Source organism: Cricetulus griseus, chromosome 2 (genome assembly GCF_003668045.3).
Source record: "Cricetulus griseus strain 17A/GY chromosome 2, alternate assembly CriGri-PICRH-1.0, whole genome shotgun sequence".
In the NCBI taxonomy this organism is placed as follows: Eukaryota; Metazoa; Chordata; class Mammalia; order Rodentia; family Cricetidae; genus Cricetulus; species Cricetulus griseus.
This window is the reverse complement of record NC_048595.1, coordinates 84,199,058-84,219,832: the sequence shown is the minus strand read 5'-3', so window position 1 is coordinate 84,219,832 and position 20,775 is coordinate 84,199,058. Positions and strand designations below refer to the sequence as shown.

Genomic DNA, 20,775 nt, shown 5'->3' with positions numbered 1-20,775 from the left:
CGCTCAGAATGGTTTCTTCGAGTTCCATCCATTTTCCTGCAAATTTCAAGATTCCATTGTTTTTTTCTGCTGAGTAGTACTCCATTGTGTAAATGTACCACATTTTCTCTATCCATTCTTCCATTGAGGGGCATCTAGGCTGCTTCCAGTTTCTGGCTATTACAAATATCGTTGAACAGATGTCCTTTTGTATGAATGTGCTTCTTTTGGGTATATGCCTAAGAGTGGAATTGCTGGATCTTGTGGTAGACTGATTCCCATTTTCTTGAGGAGTCGCCATACTGATTTCCAAAGTGGCTGTACAAGTTGGCACTCCCACCAGTAGTGGAGAAGTGTTCCCTTTTCTCCATATACTCTCCAGCATAAACTGTCATTGGTGTTTTTGATTTTGGCCATTCTGACAGGAGTAAGATGGTATCTTAGAGTTGTTTTGATTTGCATTTCCCTGATGGCTAAGGATATTGAACACTTTCTTATGTGTCTTTCAGCCATTTTAGATTCCTCTATTGAGAATTGTCTATTTAGTTCTGTACCCCACTTTTTAATTGGATTGTTTGGTGTTTTGGAGACTCGCTTCTTGAGTTCTTTGTTTATTTTGGCGATCAGCCCTCTGTCAGATGGGGGTTGGTGAGTATCTTTTCCTAGTCTGTGGGTGAATATCTTTTCCCAGTTTGTCTTTCTGACTGTGTCCTTTGCCTTACAGAAGCTTCTCAGTTTCAGGAGGTCCCATTTATCAATTGTTGGTCTCAGTGTCTGTGCTACTGGTGTAATGTTCAGGAAGCGGTCTCCTGTATCAATTAATTCAAGGGTATTTATCACTTTGTCTTCTAATAGGTTTAGTGTGGCTGGGTTTATGTTGACGTCTTTGATGCATTTTGACTTAAGTTTTGTGCAAGGCAATAGGCTTGGGTCTATCTGTAGTCTTCTACATGTTTGCATCCAGTTATGCCAGCACCATTTGTTGAAGATGTTCTCTTTGTTCCAGCGTATATATTTGGATTGTTTGTCAAAAATCAGGTGTTAGTAGGTATGTGTTTTCAACTCTATTCCATTGGTCTACCTGTCTATTTTTGTGCCAATACCAAGCTGTTTTCAGGACTATAGCTTTGTAATAGAGCTTGAAGTCAGGGATGGTGATGCCTCCAGAAGTTCCTTTATAGTACAGGGTTGTTTTTGACTATCATGGGTCTTTTGTTTCTTCATATAAAGTTGAGAATTTTCTTTCAAGGTCTGTGAAAAATTGTGTTGGGATTTTGATGGGGATTGCATTGAATCTGTAGATTGCTTTTGGCAAGATTGCCATTTTTACTATGTTGATCCTGCCTATCCAAGAGCATGGGAGATCTTTCCATTTTCGGGTATCTTCTTTAATTTCTTTCTTTAGAGACTCAAAATTCTTACGGTAGAGATCTTTCACTTTTTTGGTTAGTGTTATTCCAAGGTATTTGATGTTATTTGTGGCAATTGTAAAGGGTGATGCTTCTCTTGATTTCTTTCTCCACCAATGTGTCATCCGTGTATAGTAGGGCTACAGATTTTTTTTTTTTTGAGTTAATCTTGTATCCTGCCACTTTGCTGAAGGTGTTTATCAGCTGTAAGAGTTCCCTGGTAGAGTTTTTCGGGTCACTTATGTAGACTATCATATCACCTGCAAATAGTGAGAGTTTGACTTCTTCCTTTCCAATTTGTATTCCCTTGATCTCCTTTTGTTGTATGACTAGCCATATTCTTTTGAGGAGCTCTGGGTTAGATTTAGAGACACTGCCTGGAGAAGTCAAGTTCCTGACGTCAACCTCTAGCCTCCATACGGATGCAGACACATGCTTATGTGCACCATACCCCCCCTCACACACACACACGTAGGAGCACACATACACACACATGAAAATTGGAAAAAATGGAAAATAGGTTTACTGAGTACAGGGCAAGGGGCAGTGAGTGGGCTAACAGTCCTGTAACTAGTGGACCCTCTGCCTGAGAACTTCTAAATTCTGATGAATCCCAATGCCTTGCATTTCTCTTCTTGTTTGTGCTTTTGCTGCTGGATCGAAAAAACCATTGCCAAACACAAGGCTATGAAAATTTACCTCTGTGTTTTCATCTAAGAACTTTACAGTTCTAGTTCTTATGTTTAGGGTTTTGACCTATTGTACATTGATTTTACTATGAAGTGTGAGTGTCGAGTCCAGTTTTATGCATGTGAATTTCTAGTTATCTGAAATCCTTGTAAAATAAAAAGGATGTTTTGGCCCAAATTGATTGATAAAAGCAATTGGCAACAGATAGGCGTATTTCTATGCTCCCAACTCCATTACACTGATCTACATGCCTGCTTTTATGTTGGTAGCATATTTGTTTTTGTTTGTTTATTTTTGAACAGAGCACACATTTTTAGAACAGTTTAGTGTTCATCAAAAAACTGAGAAAGTGTGGTTTTCTGCTTGCATTAGTATTTTAATTGTTTCTGTGACAAAATGGCTGATGATGACAACTTAGGAAATTTCTTTTGGCTCACAGTTTGAGGATGCAGTCCATCCTGTCGGGGAAGGCAGCTGGCCACTGCATCCACAGCCAGGAAGAAGAGCAATGAATGACGGTACTTAGACTGTTTTTTTCTTTCTCTTCAGTCCTTGTGTTGAGCCCATGGAATCGGGCCACCTCATCAGTGTGAACCCTCCCTCCCCAGTTAAACTTTTCTGTAAACACTCTCATAGGCCCTTCCAGAGATGCATTTCCATGGTGATTCTAAATTCAGTCAAATTGACAAAGAAGGTTAGTCATTTACTGTGAGCCCCTCTTTATCATTAACACCCCAAATTGGTGTGTTGGAATTGATACAATCAATGCTGAAACAATGCTGACACATTATCTTTCAAGTCCATGGTTTACATTAGTGTTTGTATGTTATGCTGTACATTCTATGGTTGTGTCTTGTTTGGGGTCGGAGTATCACCATGTAACTCTCAGACAGAGTCCTTGGCTCAGTTACCCAATGTTGCCCTTGAACTCCCTATGGAGTCCAGGTGGCCTTTGGTCTGGTAACTCTCTTCCTTCATCTTTTCCAAGAAGTTGGGATTATAGAGGTGTCACCATGCTGGTTTGCTTTTGAAAAAAATTATTTAATTTTAGGGAGGCTACAGACCTGGCTCAGTGGTTAAGAGCACTGGCTGCTCTTACAGAGAATCGAGGTTCAATTCCTAGCACCCATGTGGTGGCTTACAGCTATCTCTAACTCCAGTTCCAGAGACCCAACACTCTCTTTGGGCCCCAGAGGGAAATGTATATACATGGGATACATTGATATGCAAGCCAAACACTGGCATACATGAAATAAAAATACACCATCATACACCACTAGATGGTGGCAGAGGACACCTTTAATCCCAACACTTGGGAGGCAAAGGCAAGAGGATCACTGTGAGTTTGAAGCCAGCCTGGTCTACATAGTGAGTTCCAAGACAGCTACTATATAGAGATACCGTTTCAAACAAGACTGAGTTGTAGGGAGACACCGTAACCACACCTCCTAAGGGCTGGCTACAGGTGTGCCTGACCATGCCTGTCAGGGCGTGGTCAAGGTGAGGTTAGAATGACTTATAATAGGTTTTTAAGGGGCTGCAAAGCACATGGAAAACCCTTCTCTCTGGCCTGCCTGACTTGCTGTCCCTGGCACGCTCTGGCTTGCGTTTGGCTGGTGTTTATCTGAATAAAGATATATTAACCTTATGGACTACAGATTGGCTGTCATTATACTGAGTGATAGATACTACGTGATACATAATACTACATTTAGTTTACTATTCCCATCAAAGAACAAACACTTGTAAACTTTTGGTTATTCTAAATAATGCTGCAACCAATATAGGTGTGCAAACCTCTCTTCTATTTGCCCGTGATTCATACACTGCGATTATATTTTTAATTTTTTGAGGAACCACTGTCTTGTGCCAATATATTCCCAGGAATTTGGCAGTCATCTCCGACATCATCATCTTTCTTCTCTCTGCATGTATTCATCAGTTAAATCTGGTTGGTTCTACTTCTTAAATATATCTTTCCGCCCACCATTAGTGCTCTAGGCCACATCATCTAACATTTTTCTTATTCATGGCATTGTTATAGGCTTCTGTGCCTCAATATTCTTTGAAGCTATGCTTCACACTGCAGCCTGAAGAAATCCTCCTAAATCCAAACTGCTCATCTTGTAAAGTCGTATCTAATATTATTAACAAGACCTATCCTTCCTTACTCACTCTCCACCTCTAGCACGGGTTTTGTTTTGTTTTGAGATAGGGTCTCACAGTTTAGGCTTGCCTCAGCCCCTTGAAGGCTAGGTAGGAGCATGGGCCACCATGTCTGGCTTGTAGGTTACATTAATCACTACTGTGGAAGGTCATGGATAGCTCTAAATCACATTTTAACACTAGTCAGAATATTTAATGCAGTAGATTCAATTATTTATTTACTTAATTTTTTTGATATAGGGGCTCACTTTGTAGTGCTATCTGCCTCGGCCTCCAGAGTGCTGGAATAAAAGTTGTACTTCACCATACCTTGCTATTTATTTATATTGGTGTACGTGTGTGTACGTGTGTGTGTGTGTGTGTGTGTGTGTGTGTGTGTGTGTGTGTGTCCATGTGTGTGTGGGGGGTGCCTGTGGAGGACAGAAGGCCCTAAGATCCCCAGAAGCTGTAGTTGCAGGTGGTTGTAAGCCATCAGACACAGGTGCTGGGAATCAAACCCAGGACCTCAGCAAGAACAGCATTCACTTTTAACCATGGAGCCATCTCTCCAGTCTTGTTATTTATTTATTAATTTAAAGATTTAATTTAGGGAGCCTATTCCCTATGGAGGGATACTATTGTAGCCCAGATACAGCAAGGAGGGCCTATGCTCTCCCCCAAATGATATGACAGGCTTTGAAGGTCCCTGGTGGGGGACCTCACTATCCCTGGGGAGGAGTTGGGGGTGGGTTGGCAGGGTTGGTGGGGAACATGGGAGGGTGAGGGAATGGGGTGATAGATATGTAAATATGAGTAGTAATTAAAGAATTTAAATAAAAAATTTAATAAAAAAAGATTTAATTTAGGGCAAGAGAGATGCCTCAGTGGTTAAGAGCACTGGCTGTTCTTCCAAAGGATCCAGGGTTTGATTCTCAAAACCTATATGGCAGCTAACTAGCACCTGTAACTCAGTTCCAGGGAACTTGGCACCCAGTTCTGACCTCTTCTTCAGGCAGGGCACAGACATGCAGGCAGGCAAGCAAAATGCCCATAAACATAGAACCATAAATAATCCTAAAGATTTCATTTTAATTTAACTAGAAAAATTACTACTAATAATTTAGGAATAAACTTAACTTTCCACAAACACCCCCAAATAACATAAGTCTAGGTGTGGGTTTACAAGATACCAGTTTTTTGTTTTTGTTTTTCCAGACCGGGTTTCTCTGTATAGCCCTGGCTGTCTGGAACTTGCTCTGCAGACCAGGCTGGCCTCGAACTCACAGAGATCTGACTTCCTCTGCCTCCCGAGTGTTGGCATGCACCACTACTGCCCTGCAAGATACCAGTTTTATGACTAAAAATATTCACAACTTTTTTTTTCTTAAGTTGGTTTCCTGAACTAGGCTTTCGATAATCTCTTTAGCGTGTGACAAATAGGAGAGTACACACCTATCTTAAGTTGGTTCCCTGAACTAGACTTCAGATAATCTCTTTAGCCTGTGACAAATAGGAGAGTACACACCTATCTTAAGTTGGTTTCCTGAACTAGGCTTCAGATAATCTCTTTAGCATCATTTCTACCGCTACAAAATACAAAACAAATTTCATTTCCAGGGTAACTGAGTTAGGTATAACTCTAAGGCGAAACCGGATCCCAGAATCGACCTCATTCCAGCATTCATTCCAGGACTGAGAATTTCCTTCTCCAAATTTGGCATCTGTGGCCGAGATACACGATGAATTCTTGTGGGTGACCTTTGCAAAGACCTCTTTCAGAGGTGTCCTCTCGCCGACTATCTACAGGCAAAGTTCAGATTCGTCGGCAGCATTTCTGCAAAAGCTTTTTTCATACGTCCAAAAGTGTTCCTGAGGGACCTCGGAGCCAGCGTCTTGGCTCGGGGATGGACAGGGAAGGACGACGGCTAGCACCCCCAGGTTAGTCCCCGGCGCGCCCCTGCATCGGCTCCGCTCCGAACCTCAGACTGCCGAGGGAAGCCTACGTAGGCCTGATGCTCTGGACACGCCAGCGACCCTGGGGCGAAACCGATTGTCATCACCAGACCCGGGAAAGGGGCGGGGTGGAAGAAGCTCCCAAGGCGCACGCGCAGAGTTGGTTTCCTGGGTGTCGTTTGTGGAGCTGTGGAAAGTCCCGCCCGGCGCCCGTTGTGCGCAGGCGCACTCGGCGATCTCCATCTTGAAGGAAAGGTTCCCGAGCGGGCCTCGGGGCGGGGCCGGGGGCGCGGCTAAATGCGGAGGGAAGGTTGGCCTGTCACTCACCGCTTGCCGCTGTCCCACTGCTAGCAAGTCCTCTGAGCTGCGAAGGTCATGCTGCCCAACACCGGGTAAGGGAACCAGGGTGGGTAGGGGGCTAGTCTGGAGGTCGCCGGTGCTACCCGGCGGGCGCAGCGAGGGTCGGCGAAGCTGCCGCGCGCTCTGGAACTCCGGGGCGCGGAGAAGATCGGGTCAGTGGGACCGGCGGTGACGGCGCGTGCATAGGTTCCTAAAGTTGTGTTCTACAGGAACCCAAAGTTGTATACTATAGGGCGCAGCGGTATTAGATACCCCACAGTGAGGGTCGCGAGGGTACGTGTCGCCAACACTCCAGTGTGGCCCCAACTTCGTCATTAGTTTGGCCCGGTGACAGTGTTGCTTTCAGCTTCTAGGTGAAAGGTCTCTTGGGACAGTAACCTTAAACTTTCTGTGTGTTCTGTATGCTTGATTGTAGGATAATAAAAGAATAAGGTGTTTAGAAAATGCTTTTCAAGTTAACGGCGAGTTAAAGTGTTACAATACAAATATCTTTAGGAGCAGGTTTTTTGTTTTTAACTTAAAATGAAGTGTATTGGAGGCTGTCCTGGAACTAGCTCTTTTAGACCAGGCTGGTCTCGAACTCACAGAGATCTGCCTGCCTCTGCCTCCCGAGTGCCTGTCTCGAAAAACCAAAAAAAAAAAAAAAAAAAAAGAAGTGTATTTACCCCAGTTTAGCCATGCATAGTGGCATATGTTTTTTTGTTGTTGTTTTGTTTTGTTTTGTTTTTTTTGTTTTCTTTTTCCCGAGACAGGGTTTCTCTGTGGCTTTGGAGGCTATCCTGGAACTAGCTCTTGTAGACCAGGCTGTTCTCGAACTCCCAGAAATCCACCTGTCTTTGCCTCCTGAGTGCTGGGACTAAAGGCATGTGCACCACCAACGCCAGGCTGTGGCATATACTTTTAATCCCTGCACTCAGAGGCAGGCTCAGAAAGATCAAGGCTCTCCTGGTCTACATAGTGAGTAGGTTAGCAAAGGCTACAGAGTGAGACCCTGTTGTAACACGAAAAATAAAAGACCCAGAGATATTGAGGTTCAAGCTTCAAGCTGAAGTTCAGAAAATCGAAGCAGCCAGTTACTAGCTCTCACTTCTAGCTCAGGCTGAAAGGGCTGATCCACAAACTCTTCACCAAGCCTCAAACGCTGCCTCTCCTTTAATATGGCTGGAGAATGAATGCTCCTGTCTTCAGTGTGGGCTGGTGAATGCCTCCTCCTCAACCCTGAAGACCCTGCTTTTATCTTTTATACCCCTCTAGTACTTGGGATTAAAGGCTTGTGATGTTATTCTTTTAGACTGATTCAGTCTCATGTATCCCTGGGTGGCCTTGAACTCAGAGAGATGGGTCTACCTCTTAATCCAGAGTCCTAGGATTAAGGTGTGAATACCACCTCCTAGCTTCTGGCTGCTGGGATTGAAGGTGTGTGTCTGGATTTTATGACTGTGGCTGACTTTGCTTTCTGGATCCTCAAACAAGCTTTAATAAATAAGTAATATATCACCAAACCCTGTCTACGCCCTCCCCCTAAACCCCACATATATATTAACATGGTTGTGTAACCAATCGCCAGGACTTCTCAGCCTTGCAAAATCAAAACAAATACCTATTAAACAATGTTCTTCCTGCCCTACTTAGTCCTTGCCAAACTCAAGTAGGTCTACTGTGTTCTATAAAGTTTGGATATCTTAAGCAGGTGACAAGCCCATCTGTAATTAGCTTGACACATATAGACAGCTAAAAGACTTAAATAGTTTAAAAGAGTATAAATGAAAATCTCTTAATCCTTAAATATTTGATTTCTTTCTGATGCGTTTATATTCTTTGCATTTATAAATTTTGTACAACCTACAGAGACATCTCCTACCTTTTAGAAAATAGTAGCAAACTCCACTTTGGACTTGCTGTTTTTACCTAACATGTCTTTGGGTGTACATAGGTTTCCAGTACATGCAGCTCTTCCATGTCCTCTTTAATAGTTGCATATTATTATTGAAGACTGTCATTTATTTAACCTGTTCCGTATTGTTGACACTAAATTATGTACGCTTTTGTTATCTCTCTTGTTGGTATTGTATTTATTCCATCTTTGCTTCCATTATTATTATTTTGTTTTGTTTGAGTATTGTCCTGGCTGTTATGCAGACCAAGCTGCTCTCTTGAACTCACAGAGATTTGCCTGCCTTTGCTAGGTGTTAGTATTAAAGGCCTGTGCCACCATGCCTGCCTTCATTATCCTTCTTCTATTCGTCTGTTTGCACATAGGCGAATTTACCTTCTAGGATAAATTCTTGAAATTGAAATTTCTGGATGGAAAAGAATATATGTTTTTACATTTGATGTTACAAGACAGATATTGGGAGGCAGAGACAGACTGTGAATTCAAGACCAGCATGGTCTACAGAGTTCCAGGACAGCCAATGCTGTTCTACGGAGAAACCCTGTCTTGAAAAACAAAACAAAACTAACAAACAAAAAACCCCCAAAACAAGAATGCCTTTGCTATTGGCACCCTGATCCTGATGTTCTGCAGCTAGAGGCTTAGTAGGACTGATCTGGCTTCCTCTGCTGCTCTTACTGCCAACATCCTGGGCTCTGGGTGAGCAGGAATATGCCCTTTATCCTACTGGGATTCAGTCCAGCTATACTCCAGACTAAGGGATAAGCCTGTAAATCAAAAGTTGGCAGACATTTTATGTGAATACTTAGCATTAGACATCTCTTTATTTGTATTTTTATTTTCATGTGTGTGTATTGTGAGTGTACAGTGCCCATGGAGGCTATAAGAGGGTGTCTGTGTTTCTGGAGCTGGAGTTAAAGTGTGAGCTGTCTGATGTGGGTGCTCAGTATTGAAATCTGGTCCCCCGCAACAGTGCCAGGCTCTCTTAATTCACCTCTGAGCCATCTCTCTAGCTTCTAAACATTTCTTTAGTAGTTTATGTATACTTTTTTTTTCCCTTTCTTTTTTGATACAGGGTCTCATTGTGTAGTCCTGGCTGGCCTGGGACTTGATATGTAGACCAGGCTTGCTTTGAACTCACAAAGATCTCTCCTGTAGTTTGCACTACCACAGCTGGCTTCTTATGTGAGTATGAGGTCTGGAATTCAGATCTTCAAGCTGTGGCAAGCACTTTGCTGACTGAGCCATCTCTCCAGACCTCTACACATCTATCTCTTGTTCTGTCTTATTGACAGAACAGATGGCATCTTTGTTCTCCCCTTTGACATAAGTGATAGCCTGGAAAAATTCTTTTTATATTCTCTAACCTAGCTCCCAGGTCCCTGTCCTCATTTAGAGGAGTCAGGTCTCTGTCAGTATCTAGTTATTATTATCCCAAAATCTCAGTGATTCCTTTATCTATCTCCCTTTCCCTACTTCCCTGCTCCCCATCCCCCTTCTCTCTCTTTCAGGTAGAGACTCTAACATAGGTTAGCCTGGAACTGACTGTATATTCCAGGCTGGCATGGAACTTTTGGTAAATCTTTGCCTTAACATTCCAAGATCCGGGATTCCAGGTGTGTATCACCATGCTCATCTTGGGATTTCTATTGCCACATGCCTAACTTGACAGCTAAATTTTTCCATTGTGGTACTAAGCAACAAACCCAGGGCTTCCCTCATATGTACTAAGCATATGCTGGACTGTTGACCCTTGACCCTTGACCATTTTGGGGGGGGTTGAGACAGGGTTTCTCTGTGTAACAGCCCTGGTTGAACTGGAACTTCTTTGCAGACCAAGTTGGCCTCGAACTCATAGAGATCCACCTGCTTCTGCTTCCAGAGTGCTGGGATTAAAGGCAAGTGCCACCACTGCCTGGCTTTTTTTTTTTTTTTTTTTTTTTTTGAGACAGAGTTTCTCTGTGTAGCCCTGGCTGTAGACCATGGCTGCTCCAAGCTCAGAGATCCACCTGCCTCTGCCTCTGAGTGCTGGGGTTAAAGGCATGTGCCATCACACTGGGTTTATTACAGTCTTTTGTCCAACAGAAGCTAGGAGGTCAAAGCCAGAATTGGGAAGGGGGGGTGGTATGCAGTTTCTCTTGATTGAAGGAGTGTCCTAGAATTTGTGGTTGAGATTTTCTTTGATTCATTACAGAGTCATATAAGATATGATGGTTAATTTGTGAGAGAAGAGTCATATCAGCACCCTCCTCCCCCTTTATAGTGGGGGAAGTTGAGCTTAGGATCCTCTGTACATGAAGCATCACTCTGCCACTGAACCTTGCACCCTCCCGATTTCAGTGGTTTGATTAGATTTAGAGTCACCATGAGACATGCCTCTGGGTGTGCCTGAGCGGGGTTCAAAGAAGGGTTTATCTGAAGATGGAAGACCCACCCTGAGTACTAGAAGAAGCACCATAGCATGGGATGGGGGCCTGGACTGAGCAAGAAGGGAAAAGGAAGAATCCAGGAAATCGGCAGCAGCATTGGACTCTGTTGCTTCCTGACTGAGTCACATTGTGACCAAGGCCTCACTTTCCCACCGTCATGCCTTCCCTTCATGTATCCCCTCAAACTGGGAACCAAATAAACTCTTCATTGCTTTTTAAAAATACTTACTTTGTGTGTGTATCTGTTTCTGTGTGTCTGTGCATGCCTACAGAGGCCAGAAGGGAGAGTAGGATCCTTTGAGCCTGGAGTTACAGGCATTCATAAGCTGCCTGATAAGGATGCAGGGAGCTGCATTCCAGTCCTCTGGTAGAACAGTTAGCACTCCTAACTGCTGAGCCAACTCTCCAACTCCCTTCATTTTGTCACACTGAGACAAGAAACCAATGCATACAGAGCAGTTTCACTGGTGTATGTGTGCTCTAGAGAAACTAGCACAAGTGACTGGAAGATGAGTTCACCAACATTTATAGCACTATTGCTGAATGGTAGAATGGATAACTCACAGTATGTTCATGTCTGGGGTTTGTGTATTGATGAAAAAGTGAATATAGTTACTTATGTCATATGGACAGCTCTCTAAACAGAATCTATTGTATCAAGTTCAAAATTAGATAGAAAAACCTAAAAAGTGTGTTGTTCAGACCATAGTTTGACAGTCTTTTTTGTAAAAGGCCAGCTAGTAAATAGGTTTTGTGCACCAAAAGGCAACATTAGAGATAGATGCACTTATATAGTAAGACATAAAAATCAATCTCCATAATGTTTTTATTGTGACTATTCAAAATAATTGGGCATAATTTTTTGTAGTGGAGTATCTCATGAGAAGTTTTGAGGGTTGCTAGAGTGATACAGCTTTATAGGATGTTATGACAAAGTGCCACAAACTGGGATTTAAGGCTGGTATTTTCTGTCGTTGGTTGTGAATGTTCATCTGTAAAGGTCATTCTCAGTTCTTGCCCTCTCTTTACCCACATAGTAATGATTTGGACTTGGCCTGTGGGCCATAATTGTGTGACACTGGGCTTAAGATGCATAGGTATGAAATGATTTTAAAAGAATGAACAATAATATTTAAAGCAGTTTTTGCTTTGTGGGGTTGAAGAAGGAAGCAGGTAGAATTGGAGAATGTTTTAGTTATTTTGCATTGCTATGGCTAAAATACCTTTCAGAAACAAGGAAGGGAAGGCTTATTTTGACTCATAATTTCAGAGGGTCTCAATCCATCGTGTTGTGTGTGTGTGGCGGTGGTGGGACAGTGGGACATGTGGAGGCTCCACATCACAGTGGACCAAGATACAAAGAAAGGGGTAGGAAGTGGGTCCAGATATAACCTTCAAGGGCCCACCCCTAGTGACCTTCCTCCTGCCAGTCTCCCCCTAAAGGAACACCCCAAATAGCTCCCTAGTTGGGAACAATTGTTAAAAAGAAGACTGTGGAGGATGTTTTGTTTTCAAACCATAGCAGAGAAGTGGGCTGGTGGCTTTGGTACTAGTCTGTTTCTTGACTTGGATAGTAGTACACAGTTGTTTCTATGTAAGCTGTATATGCTCACTTTATATGCTTTTTGTATGTTTAATCTATTTTACTTTTCTGTCTCTTTTCCATTCTCTACTTTGGTTTCTTCCCATCAAAGTGATTTATGATGTTTTGAATGACAGTGTTTCCCAGAAGCTCAAGAGTTTTGACTACTTGATCCCTAGATGGTGGTGGTGTTTGAATAGGTTTAGGATATGTGGCCTTGTTGGAAGAAGTATGTCACGGCGGTGAGCTTTGAGGCTTCAAAGCCAAGCCACCATTCCCAGTTTGCTCTCTGCTTCCTGCTTGTAGTTAAGATGTGAGCTCCCAGCTTGCTATTCAGCCATCAGGCCTTCCCGCTGCGATAGTAGTCTTTTCCCTCTGGCACCATAAAACCAAATAAACTCTTCCTCTTCTATAAGTTGCTTTGGTCATGGTATTTTATCAACGAAATAGAAAAGCAACTAATACATGATTATTCCTTATTTCAAAACCACCTCTGCCTGCACTGACCATGTCCTACTCCATTGTAATCTCCCAGGTCTAGCAGGAGCCTCCTGTTTGTTTGTTAACAAACTCACCTATCTTGTTATCACTTTTCTTGTTGTCATTTAACAGCAGAAAATTCAACGTGAAGATGGGAGGTATAGAGAATGAAATGGGAGCTAGGGATGTCAGGATATTTGAATCAGGGTTATTTTGTTTTGTTTTATTTTGTTTTGAGACAGCATTTCTCTGTGTAGCTTTAGAGCTTATCCTGGAACTTGCTCTGTAGACCATGCTAGCCTCGAACTCACAGAGATCCACCTGCCTCTGCCTCCAGAGTGCTGGGATTAAAGGTGTGTGCCACCAGGGCTATTTTTAGTTAACCTTTTCTTGCTCCTTTTAGTCTTTTTTAACAGCTTTCCTGAATGTAATTCTTACACCAATCAGTCAGTGGTTCTGCATCTGCATAAAAAAATTAAGACAATCAATTTAAAACCTTTATCATCCCAGAAAGAAGTTCCTAGGCCTCAGCTGTTGGCTCCCAAACCCTCCCACTCCCATTCCAGGCAGCTGATGGTCTTACGGTCTCTACAGCTTTGACTGTTCTGTCCATGTCATAGAATAGAGTCTTAATAATGTGTGGTCTGTGTGGTTAGATGGTTTGTCTATACTGTAGTATATTTTAGTCATTCCATTGTATTACTGAACCCTATTCCATTGTGGGGGCAAAGCACTTATATTTATCCATTCATTAGTTAATCCATATTTGGGATTTTTCCACTCTAGCTAGTATTTTTAGAGATTTTTTAAAGATCAAGTGTTATGTATTTATTGTAGAAAAATTTAAAAGCACTATAGATGTAAGGAATAAAAATTTATGTGTAAGTCTGCTACTCACTAATGAACTTGCTGATAGGCATAGTGGTACATGCCTGTATCCCAGCACTTAGGAGGTAGAAATAGGAGGATTAGGGGATAAAGGCCAGCCTGTACTGCTTGAGACTTTGTCTCCAAACAACAAAACAAAAAAATCTCAGGTTAGCTGATGAGTCCATGGGTAAAGGTGCCAGCTGAGTAAGCCTGAGGACCTTGAGTTTAGATCTGCAGCTCCTCTGTAAAAGATCTGGTATGGGTACACTAACCTATAGCCTGACATCCTGTAACTCTGTCATGGGCAGAGAGTGGAGGATCCTGGAGTTATATACAGCTAACTTGCCATAGGCTAAGTTACAGCCAAGCCCCAGGCTCACTAGAGACCCTGTCTCAAGAGAATTGGAGTAGAGAGTGATTAGAGAAGGGTACCTGAGGTGTTCCTCTGGTCTCTGCATCCACTTAGGCACATATGTCTGCACACATACATCCTATTCACCACACACAGCCTTGTGAATATGTTTTCTATGGTGGGAAAATGCATATTTTTTCTTTAAGAGTTACTTTGTGCTGGGCAGTGCTGGAGCTTGCCTTTAATCCCAGCACTCAGGAGGCAGAGGCAGGCGATCTCTGTGAGTTTGAGACCAGCCTGGTCTATAGAGTGAGTTCCAGAACATGTTCCAAAGCTACACACAGAAACCCTGTCTTGAAAAATAAACAAACAAAAAGATTTACTTTGTATTTGAGCAGATTTTGTTTGACAGATCTCAGTTAAGACTGGCCTACTGCAATTGTATAAATAATATCAGTTGTGTGCAGTGGAAATATAGTGGGATTATAATCTGTGGGGGCATACAGGAAATCATGAAAATGTGTATGAGCTGGTATAAATAAAACAGTGAAGTTTCTAATAAGATCATCTTTGTTTGCTCTGTTTAGGAAGCTAGCGGGATGCACGATTTTTATCACAGGTGCAAGCCGAGGCATTGGCAAAGCTATTGCATTGAAAGCAGCGAAGGATGGAGCAAATATTGTCATTGCTGCGAAAACCACCCAAACACACCCGAAACTCCCAGGCACAATCTACACTGCTGCTGAAGAAAGTGAGTGTGACAACTGCCGTTTCACAGACTGTCCTTACAGTGATTTCAGTACATAATTTGCTGTAGAGTTTAGTTTAAGCTAGTTGAAAGTTACTTTAAAAACAATTGTGTTTAGAGGACTGGTGAGATGGCTCAGCAGGTAAAGAAAGGTGTTTGCTGCCAAGCTTGACAACTCAAGCTAGATCCCCAAAGGCACATTGTGGAGACAACTGGCTTTTGCAAGTTGTTCTTTACATGCATGTCATAGCATGTGCATGTACATTAAAATAAACTAAGTAAGTGGTGGTGCACATCTGTGAATTCCTGGCCAGCCTGGAGCCTGGTCTTCAGAGTGAGAACCTGAACAGCCAAGGCTACATAGTGAAACCCTGTCTCAAAAAATAAAAAATTGTGTGTTTAAAGGAGTATTTATTTTGTTACCAAGAGAGGGAGTTCTGACTTTTTTTTTTTTTTTTTTTTTTTTTTTACCTCTAGCTCCTTTGAGTAGTATGAGAGACTCTAGTTAATCATATCTGGGTTAATCACATCTCAGAGCTGGGACTTTAAGTTGGAGGTACAAAGTCCAGGGTTCCATTCCCAGATTGGGAAAAAAAATAATTTCTTTAGAGTAGTTATTCTTGGGTGGGAAGTGGAGGCAGAATGGAAGTGAAGAGATATTTGACGGTAGGATGGGTGGACATTTTGTTTTTAGATGGATTTATTTTGTGTGCGTTAGTATTAGTGTTTTGCCTGCTTATATGTGTATGCACTGTGTTCGTGCCTGGAGCCTGCAGAGCCCCAGCTGGTTGGGTCTATTGTGGTTGTAAGACCTCATACTGTAACTTTATTTCTTCCAGAAATGAGGAAGGTTTTCTTTTTACTATTGTTGCATCATATGAAGGTGTAATTATAAGCAATTTCATGGTTTTTGTTTGCCTCTTTATAGTTGAAGCAGTTGGAGGAAAGGCCTTGCCATGTGTTGTTGACGTGAGAGATGAACAGCAAATCAACAATGCAGTGGAAAAAGCTGTGGAGAAATTTGGAGGTATTCCCTTGATTCTGAAATAATTACTAAACATTGATAAAACCAGTGGATGCCTGAAACCATGGGTAGTATGTGACCCTATTTATGCTGCTTTTCCCTGTGATACATGTTACATGAACTAGGCCTAGTTAGAGATTAACAATATCAGTAAAATGGAGCAGTGAGAATAATGTAGAATGAAACTTATGTGACTGCAGTCTCTTCTGTTGCAACCTGCAATTTAGAGTACATGACTCACTGAAGGCATCTGGTAGGTAGCCTGAGTTTCTTGTAACTTCTTCACAAGTCACAAATGGTTGTTCTCACCGTAGATCTAATTAGCACACTCTGCATAGAAGTATTTTCAATGAAATAGAGAAGTTTTACCTTTTCACTAAAATTTTCATCTAATATTGTTAAGCATTTCACTGAAAACAAGACACATACACACACACACACACACACACACACACACACACACACACACACACTCTGGATAGAGTATACAGAAATTGGAATTATTTTAGGTGTGTGTGTGTGTGTTTCTGTGTATGAGTCACAAAAAAAGTCTTGTTTGGGATTTGAAACTCAAGATCATTCTCTTTCCCTAGTTTCTAAGACCAGAAAGGAGCCCGTTCCTTAAGAAAGGAATTGTGGCTGGGTGGTGGTGGTGCATGCCTTTGATCCTAGCACTTGGGAAGCAGAGGCAGATGGATCTCCGAGTTCGAGGCCAGGCTGGTCTACAGAGTGAGTTCCAGGACAGCCAGGAGTGTAACATAGAGAAACCCTGTCTTGAAAAACAAAAAAACAAAAAAGGAAGAAAGAAGAAAGAAAGGAACTGTGTGGAGAGGGAGACTAGTATTCTTGGAAAGGTCATGGGTCTGAGAGTACTACAGGGAATTAAGGTTCCTGGAGCCAGTGAGAGAAGACTGGTACTTAGGGGTTAAAGCTACAACTTGTAAGCGCTAAACGTCCTTGCAGTTTTCCATAGAACTCTGGTAATTGACTGTATTTCCACTATGCCAGTGAAAATAAGTTTTGAAAGAGTTACTGGATCTGGCATTGGTATATTGATCAGCCATATAGTCTAATTTTGTGTGTATGTGTGAGTGATACACCTGTGTGTGTGTGTGTGTGTGTGTGTGTGTGTGTGTGTGTGTGTGATACACCTATATGTGTGTGTGTCTGTCTGTTTATATTTGTGAGTCAGCTGAGCGATCAACCATAGAGGAAATGTTTTGTGTATATGAGAGAGAGAGAGAGAGAGAGAGAGAGAGAGAGAGAGAGAGAGAGAGAGAAAGAGAGAGAGAGACTCTGACTTGCATTAAAATGGGAGGGGGGGAGAGAGACTCTGACTTGCATTAAAATGGAATTTATGTCTTTGGAAACAGGAATTGATATTTTGGTGAACAATGCAAGTGCTATTAGCTTGACCAACACATTGGATACTCCTACAAAGAGAGTGGACTTGATGATGAATGTGAACACCAGGGGCACCTACCTTACGTGAGTCACAAGTAAAACTGTGGGCAAGGATATCCTATTGTGTTCTCAGAGGACTTACATATAAACAGATGGGGCCCAGACAGCAGTACAATTTAAAATCTAGTTGATATCTAATTGAGCTTATGATATTAGTATCTATCCTAGCTGGGGTTACTACTGTTGCTGTGATGAAACATCGTAACCAAAAACAAGTTAATGATGAAAGAGTTGAATTGGTTTACACTTCCCCATTGTAGTCTATCATTGAAGGAAGTCAGTACAGGAACTCAAACAGGGCAAGAACATGGAGGCAGGCAGTGGTGCAGAGGCCATGAAGGATGCTTCTTACTGGCTTTCTCACTCTGGCTTGCTTAGCCTGTTTTCTTATAGAACCAAGATCTCTAGCCCAGGGGTGGCACTACCCACAATGGGCTAGCCCCTCCCCCATCGATTACTAATTAAGAAAATGTCCTACAGTCTTCCCTACAACCTGATCTGTTTTTTTTCCTTTTTTTATTTGAATTAGAAACAAGATTGTTTTACATGTCAATCCCAGTTCCCACTCCCTCCCCTCCTCCCTTACCACCACCCCCCAAAAAAAACACCCTACCTATCACATATCCTTTCTACTCCCCCTGGATGGTGAGGCCTTCCATAGGGTGTCATCAGAGTCTATCGTAGTTTTGGGATAGGGCCTAGGCCCTCCTCCGTGTGTCTTGGCTCAGGGCATATTCCTCCATGTGGAATAGGCTCCCAAAGTCCACACCTATGCTAGGGATAAGTACTGAACTACTACAGGAGGTCCCGTAGATTTCCCAGGTTTCCTCACTGAAACCCATGTTCCTGGCATCTGGATCAGTCCCATGCTGGTATTCCAGCTATCAGTCTGGGGAGCAAGAGTTCCCCGATGTTCAGGTCAGTTGTTTCTGTGGGTTTCACTAGCCTGATTTGAACCCCTTTGCTCCTCACTCATCCTTCTCTGCAACTGGATTCCAGTTTAGTTCAGTGATTAGTTGTGGGTGTCTGCTTCTACTTCCACCAGCTGCTGGATGAGGGCTATGGGGTAGTATATAAGTCAGTCATCAGTCTCATTATCAGGGGGGGCATTTAAGGTAGTCTCTCCTCTTCTACAACCTGATCTTATAGAAGCATTTTCTTAATTGAGATTCCCTCCTTTCAGGTGACTTTAGCTTGTGTTAAGTTGACATAAAACTGGCCAGCACAGTATCTAAGTGTGGTGCTGAGAGTTTTTAATATGATGTATAAGACAGAGCTTATTGTTATGAAAAGTGTGATGTGGGCTTGTAATGCTAATGGCCCCCCTGGCTAGAAAATTGCAGCTGGCAAGGTTATCTAATAAATCACAGGAAAGCTAGTGCTTTCAATGTAAATGAGCTGAACTCCTTCCTCTGATTGCAAAGTGTGGTCTTACTTCTAGAATGGACTCAATTTTTTTCCTATTGATTGGTTGAGGTACAATTTCAGCTTTAATGAAAATAATTATAATATTTTTTGCCTGTCCTCATTTCTCCTCGACAAAGGTGAAACACTGGACTGGAGAGATGGCTCAGAGGTTGAGAGCACTGGCTGGTTGCTCTTCCAAAATTCCTGAGTTCAATTCCCAGCAACCACATTGTGACTCAAAACCATCTATAATGAGTTCTGGTGCCCTCTTCTGACATGCAGGCATCCATGCAGGCAGAACACTATACATAATAAATAAACAAATAAATAAATAAATAAATCTTTTTAAAAAGGTGAAACACTTTTAGGAATGAAAAACAGTTTGCACAAAAACTCTGCAGTGGTATTGATTGTATTTGGTGTTTAAACTAGAGTGGCCAAGTAGTGGTGGTGCATACCTTTAATCCCAGCATTCAGGAGGCAGAGACACGTAGTTCTCTTGAGTTCAAGGCAGCCTGATCTACAGAATAAGTTCCTAAACATCCAGGTTACACAGAGAAACCCTGTCTCAACCAAAAGGGAAAAATGTTGGAATTGGTAACAGTTTTTGTATTTGGAAATAATAATAATTAAAAAAAAAAAACTGGGGCTAGAGAGATGGCTCAGTGGTTAAGAGCACTGATTGCTCTACCAGAGGTCCTGAGTTCAATTCCCAAAAACTACATGGTGACTCATAGCCATCTATAATGAGATCTGGTGCCCTGTTCTGGTGTGCAGGCATATCTGGGGGCAGATTGTTGTATACATAATAAATAAAGAAATCTTTAAAAAAAAAACCCAAAAAACAAAAAACTGATCTAAAATAATAGTTTAGCTCACAATCTCCCCCCTACCCCTTTTTTCATTTCAGTGCTGGGGCTTGACCCTTATGCCTTATGCATCATAGACAGATGCTTTACAATTGAACTATAACCACAGCCTCAAGGATTTCTCTTTTGAGACAGGGTCTCCCTATGTAGCTCAAGATTGACCTGGGACTTGGCAATCCTCCTGCATTAGCTTCTTGAATGCTGGGGTTATAGTCATGTACTACCATGCTTAATGCCCTTAGATGTTCTTGAATATGAAGTAAAGGTATAACTGAGCTATAATATGTTGTTTATCTATTTGATGTTATGATTTTAATACTTAAAATTATGAAAATATTGGATATAAATCTTTTATAAAATAAACAATGTATTTCAATAAGCAGTTAAAAATAGAATTAGCCCTTATAAAGGCACATACCTATAATCTCAATACCAAAGAGGCAGATGCAGTGGGATTAGTCCATGTTCAAGGCTAGACTGGGATACATAGTAAATTCTAGGCCAGCTTGACCTATGTAGTCAGATTCCGCCTCAAAAAGAAAAAAGAAAAAACAGTAATTAAGTTACATATTGCTTTCAAAAGTGGTTTGCATTTTTTTCATTTTTGATGTTTTTTTCCATTCATTTATTTAGCTCATAAATAAAGTCATGCACAATTATGATACAGAATACAGTATGTTCACAATGGCATGGCTAAATTAAACCAATTAACATGTTGTATCACACATATTCATCAGTTTTGTTTTGAGAACACTTAAAGTATACCATCTCACAACTTTTAAAATATAGCATATTGTTATCAACCATATTTATCATGCTCTCAGTAGACCTCAAGACATCACAGAGTCCATGCCTCTTGTCCAACTGCAGTTTTATATCCTTAAACCAATCATTTCCCCATTGTTAAAAGACCCACATTGAAGCCTAATAGCTACAATTCTGTTCTCTGTTCCCATAAGTTCATCATTTCTAGATTACACATAAAATTGAAATTGTGTGACATTGTCTTCCAGTGTGTCACTTATTTATTTTTTTGGCAAGCATATAACTTTACTACTTACTAAAGATGAAATCAAATTTGCACAGGTGAGCACTCACTGAAACACCTTGGATTCATCAC

At 41.8% G+C, this 20,775-nt stretch overlaps 1 protein-coding gene across 1 annotated transcript in view; it reads left to right on the top strand.

Annotated features, from left to right (window-relative positions):
* Positions 1–6,414: 6,414 nt before the first annotated feature.
* The window catches only part of Hsdl2 (hydroxysteroid dehydrogenase like 2), a 42,754-nt gene continuing 28,393 nt past the window's right edge, over positions 6,415–20,775 (top strand). Inside the window, exons 1-4 of the mRNA XM_027403000.2 lie at positions 6,415–6,568; positions 14,731–14,894; positions 15,820–15,918; positions 17,289–17,403. Coding sequence (XP_027258801.1) covers positions 6,552–6,568; positions 14,731–14,894; positions 15,820–15,918; positions 17,289–17,403 — 395 coding nt within the window. The 5' untranslated portion in view covers positions 6,415–6,551. The remainder of the gene's footprint in view (positions 6,569–14,730; positions 14,895–15,819; positions 15,919–17,288; positions 17,404–20,775) is intronic.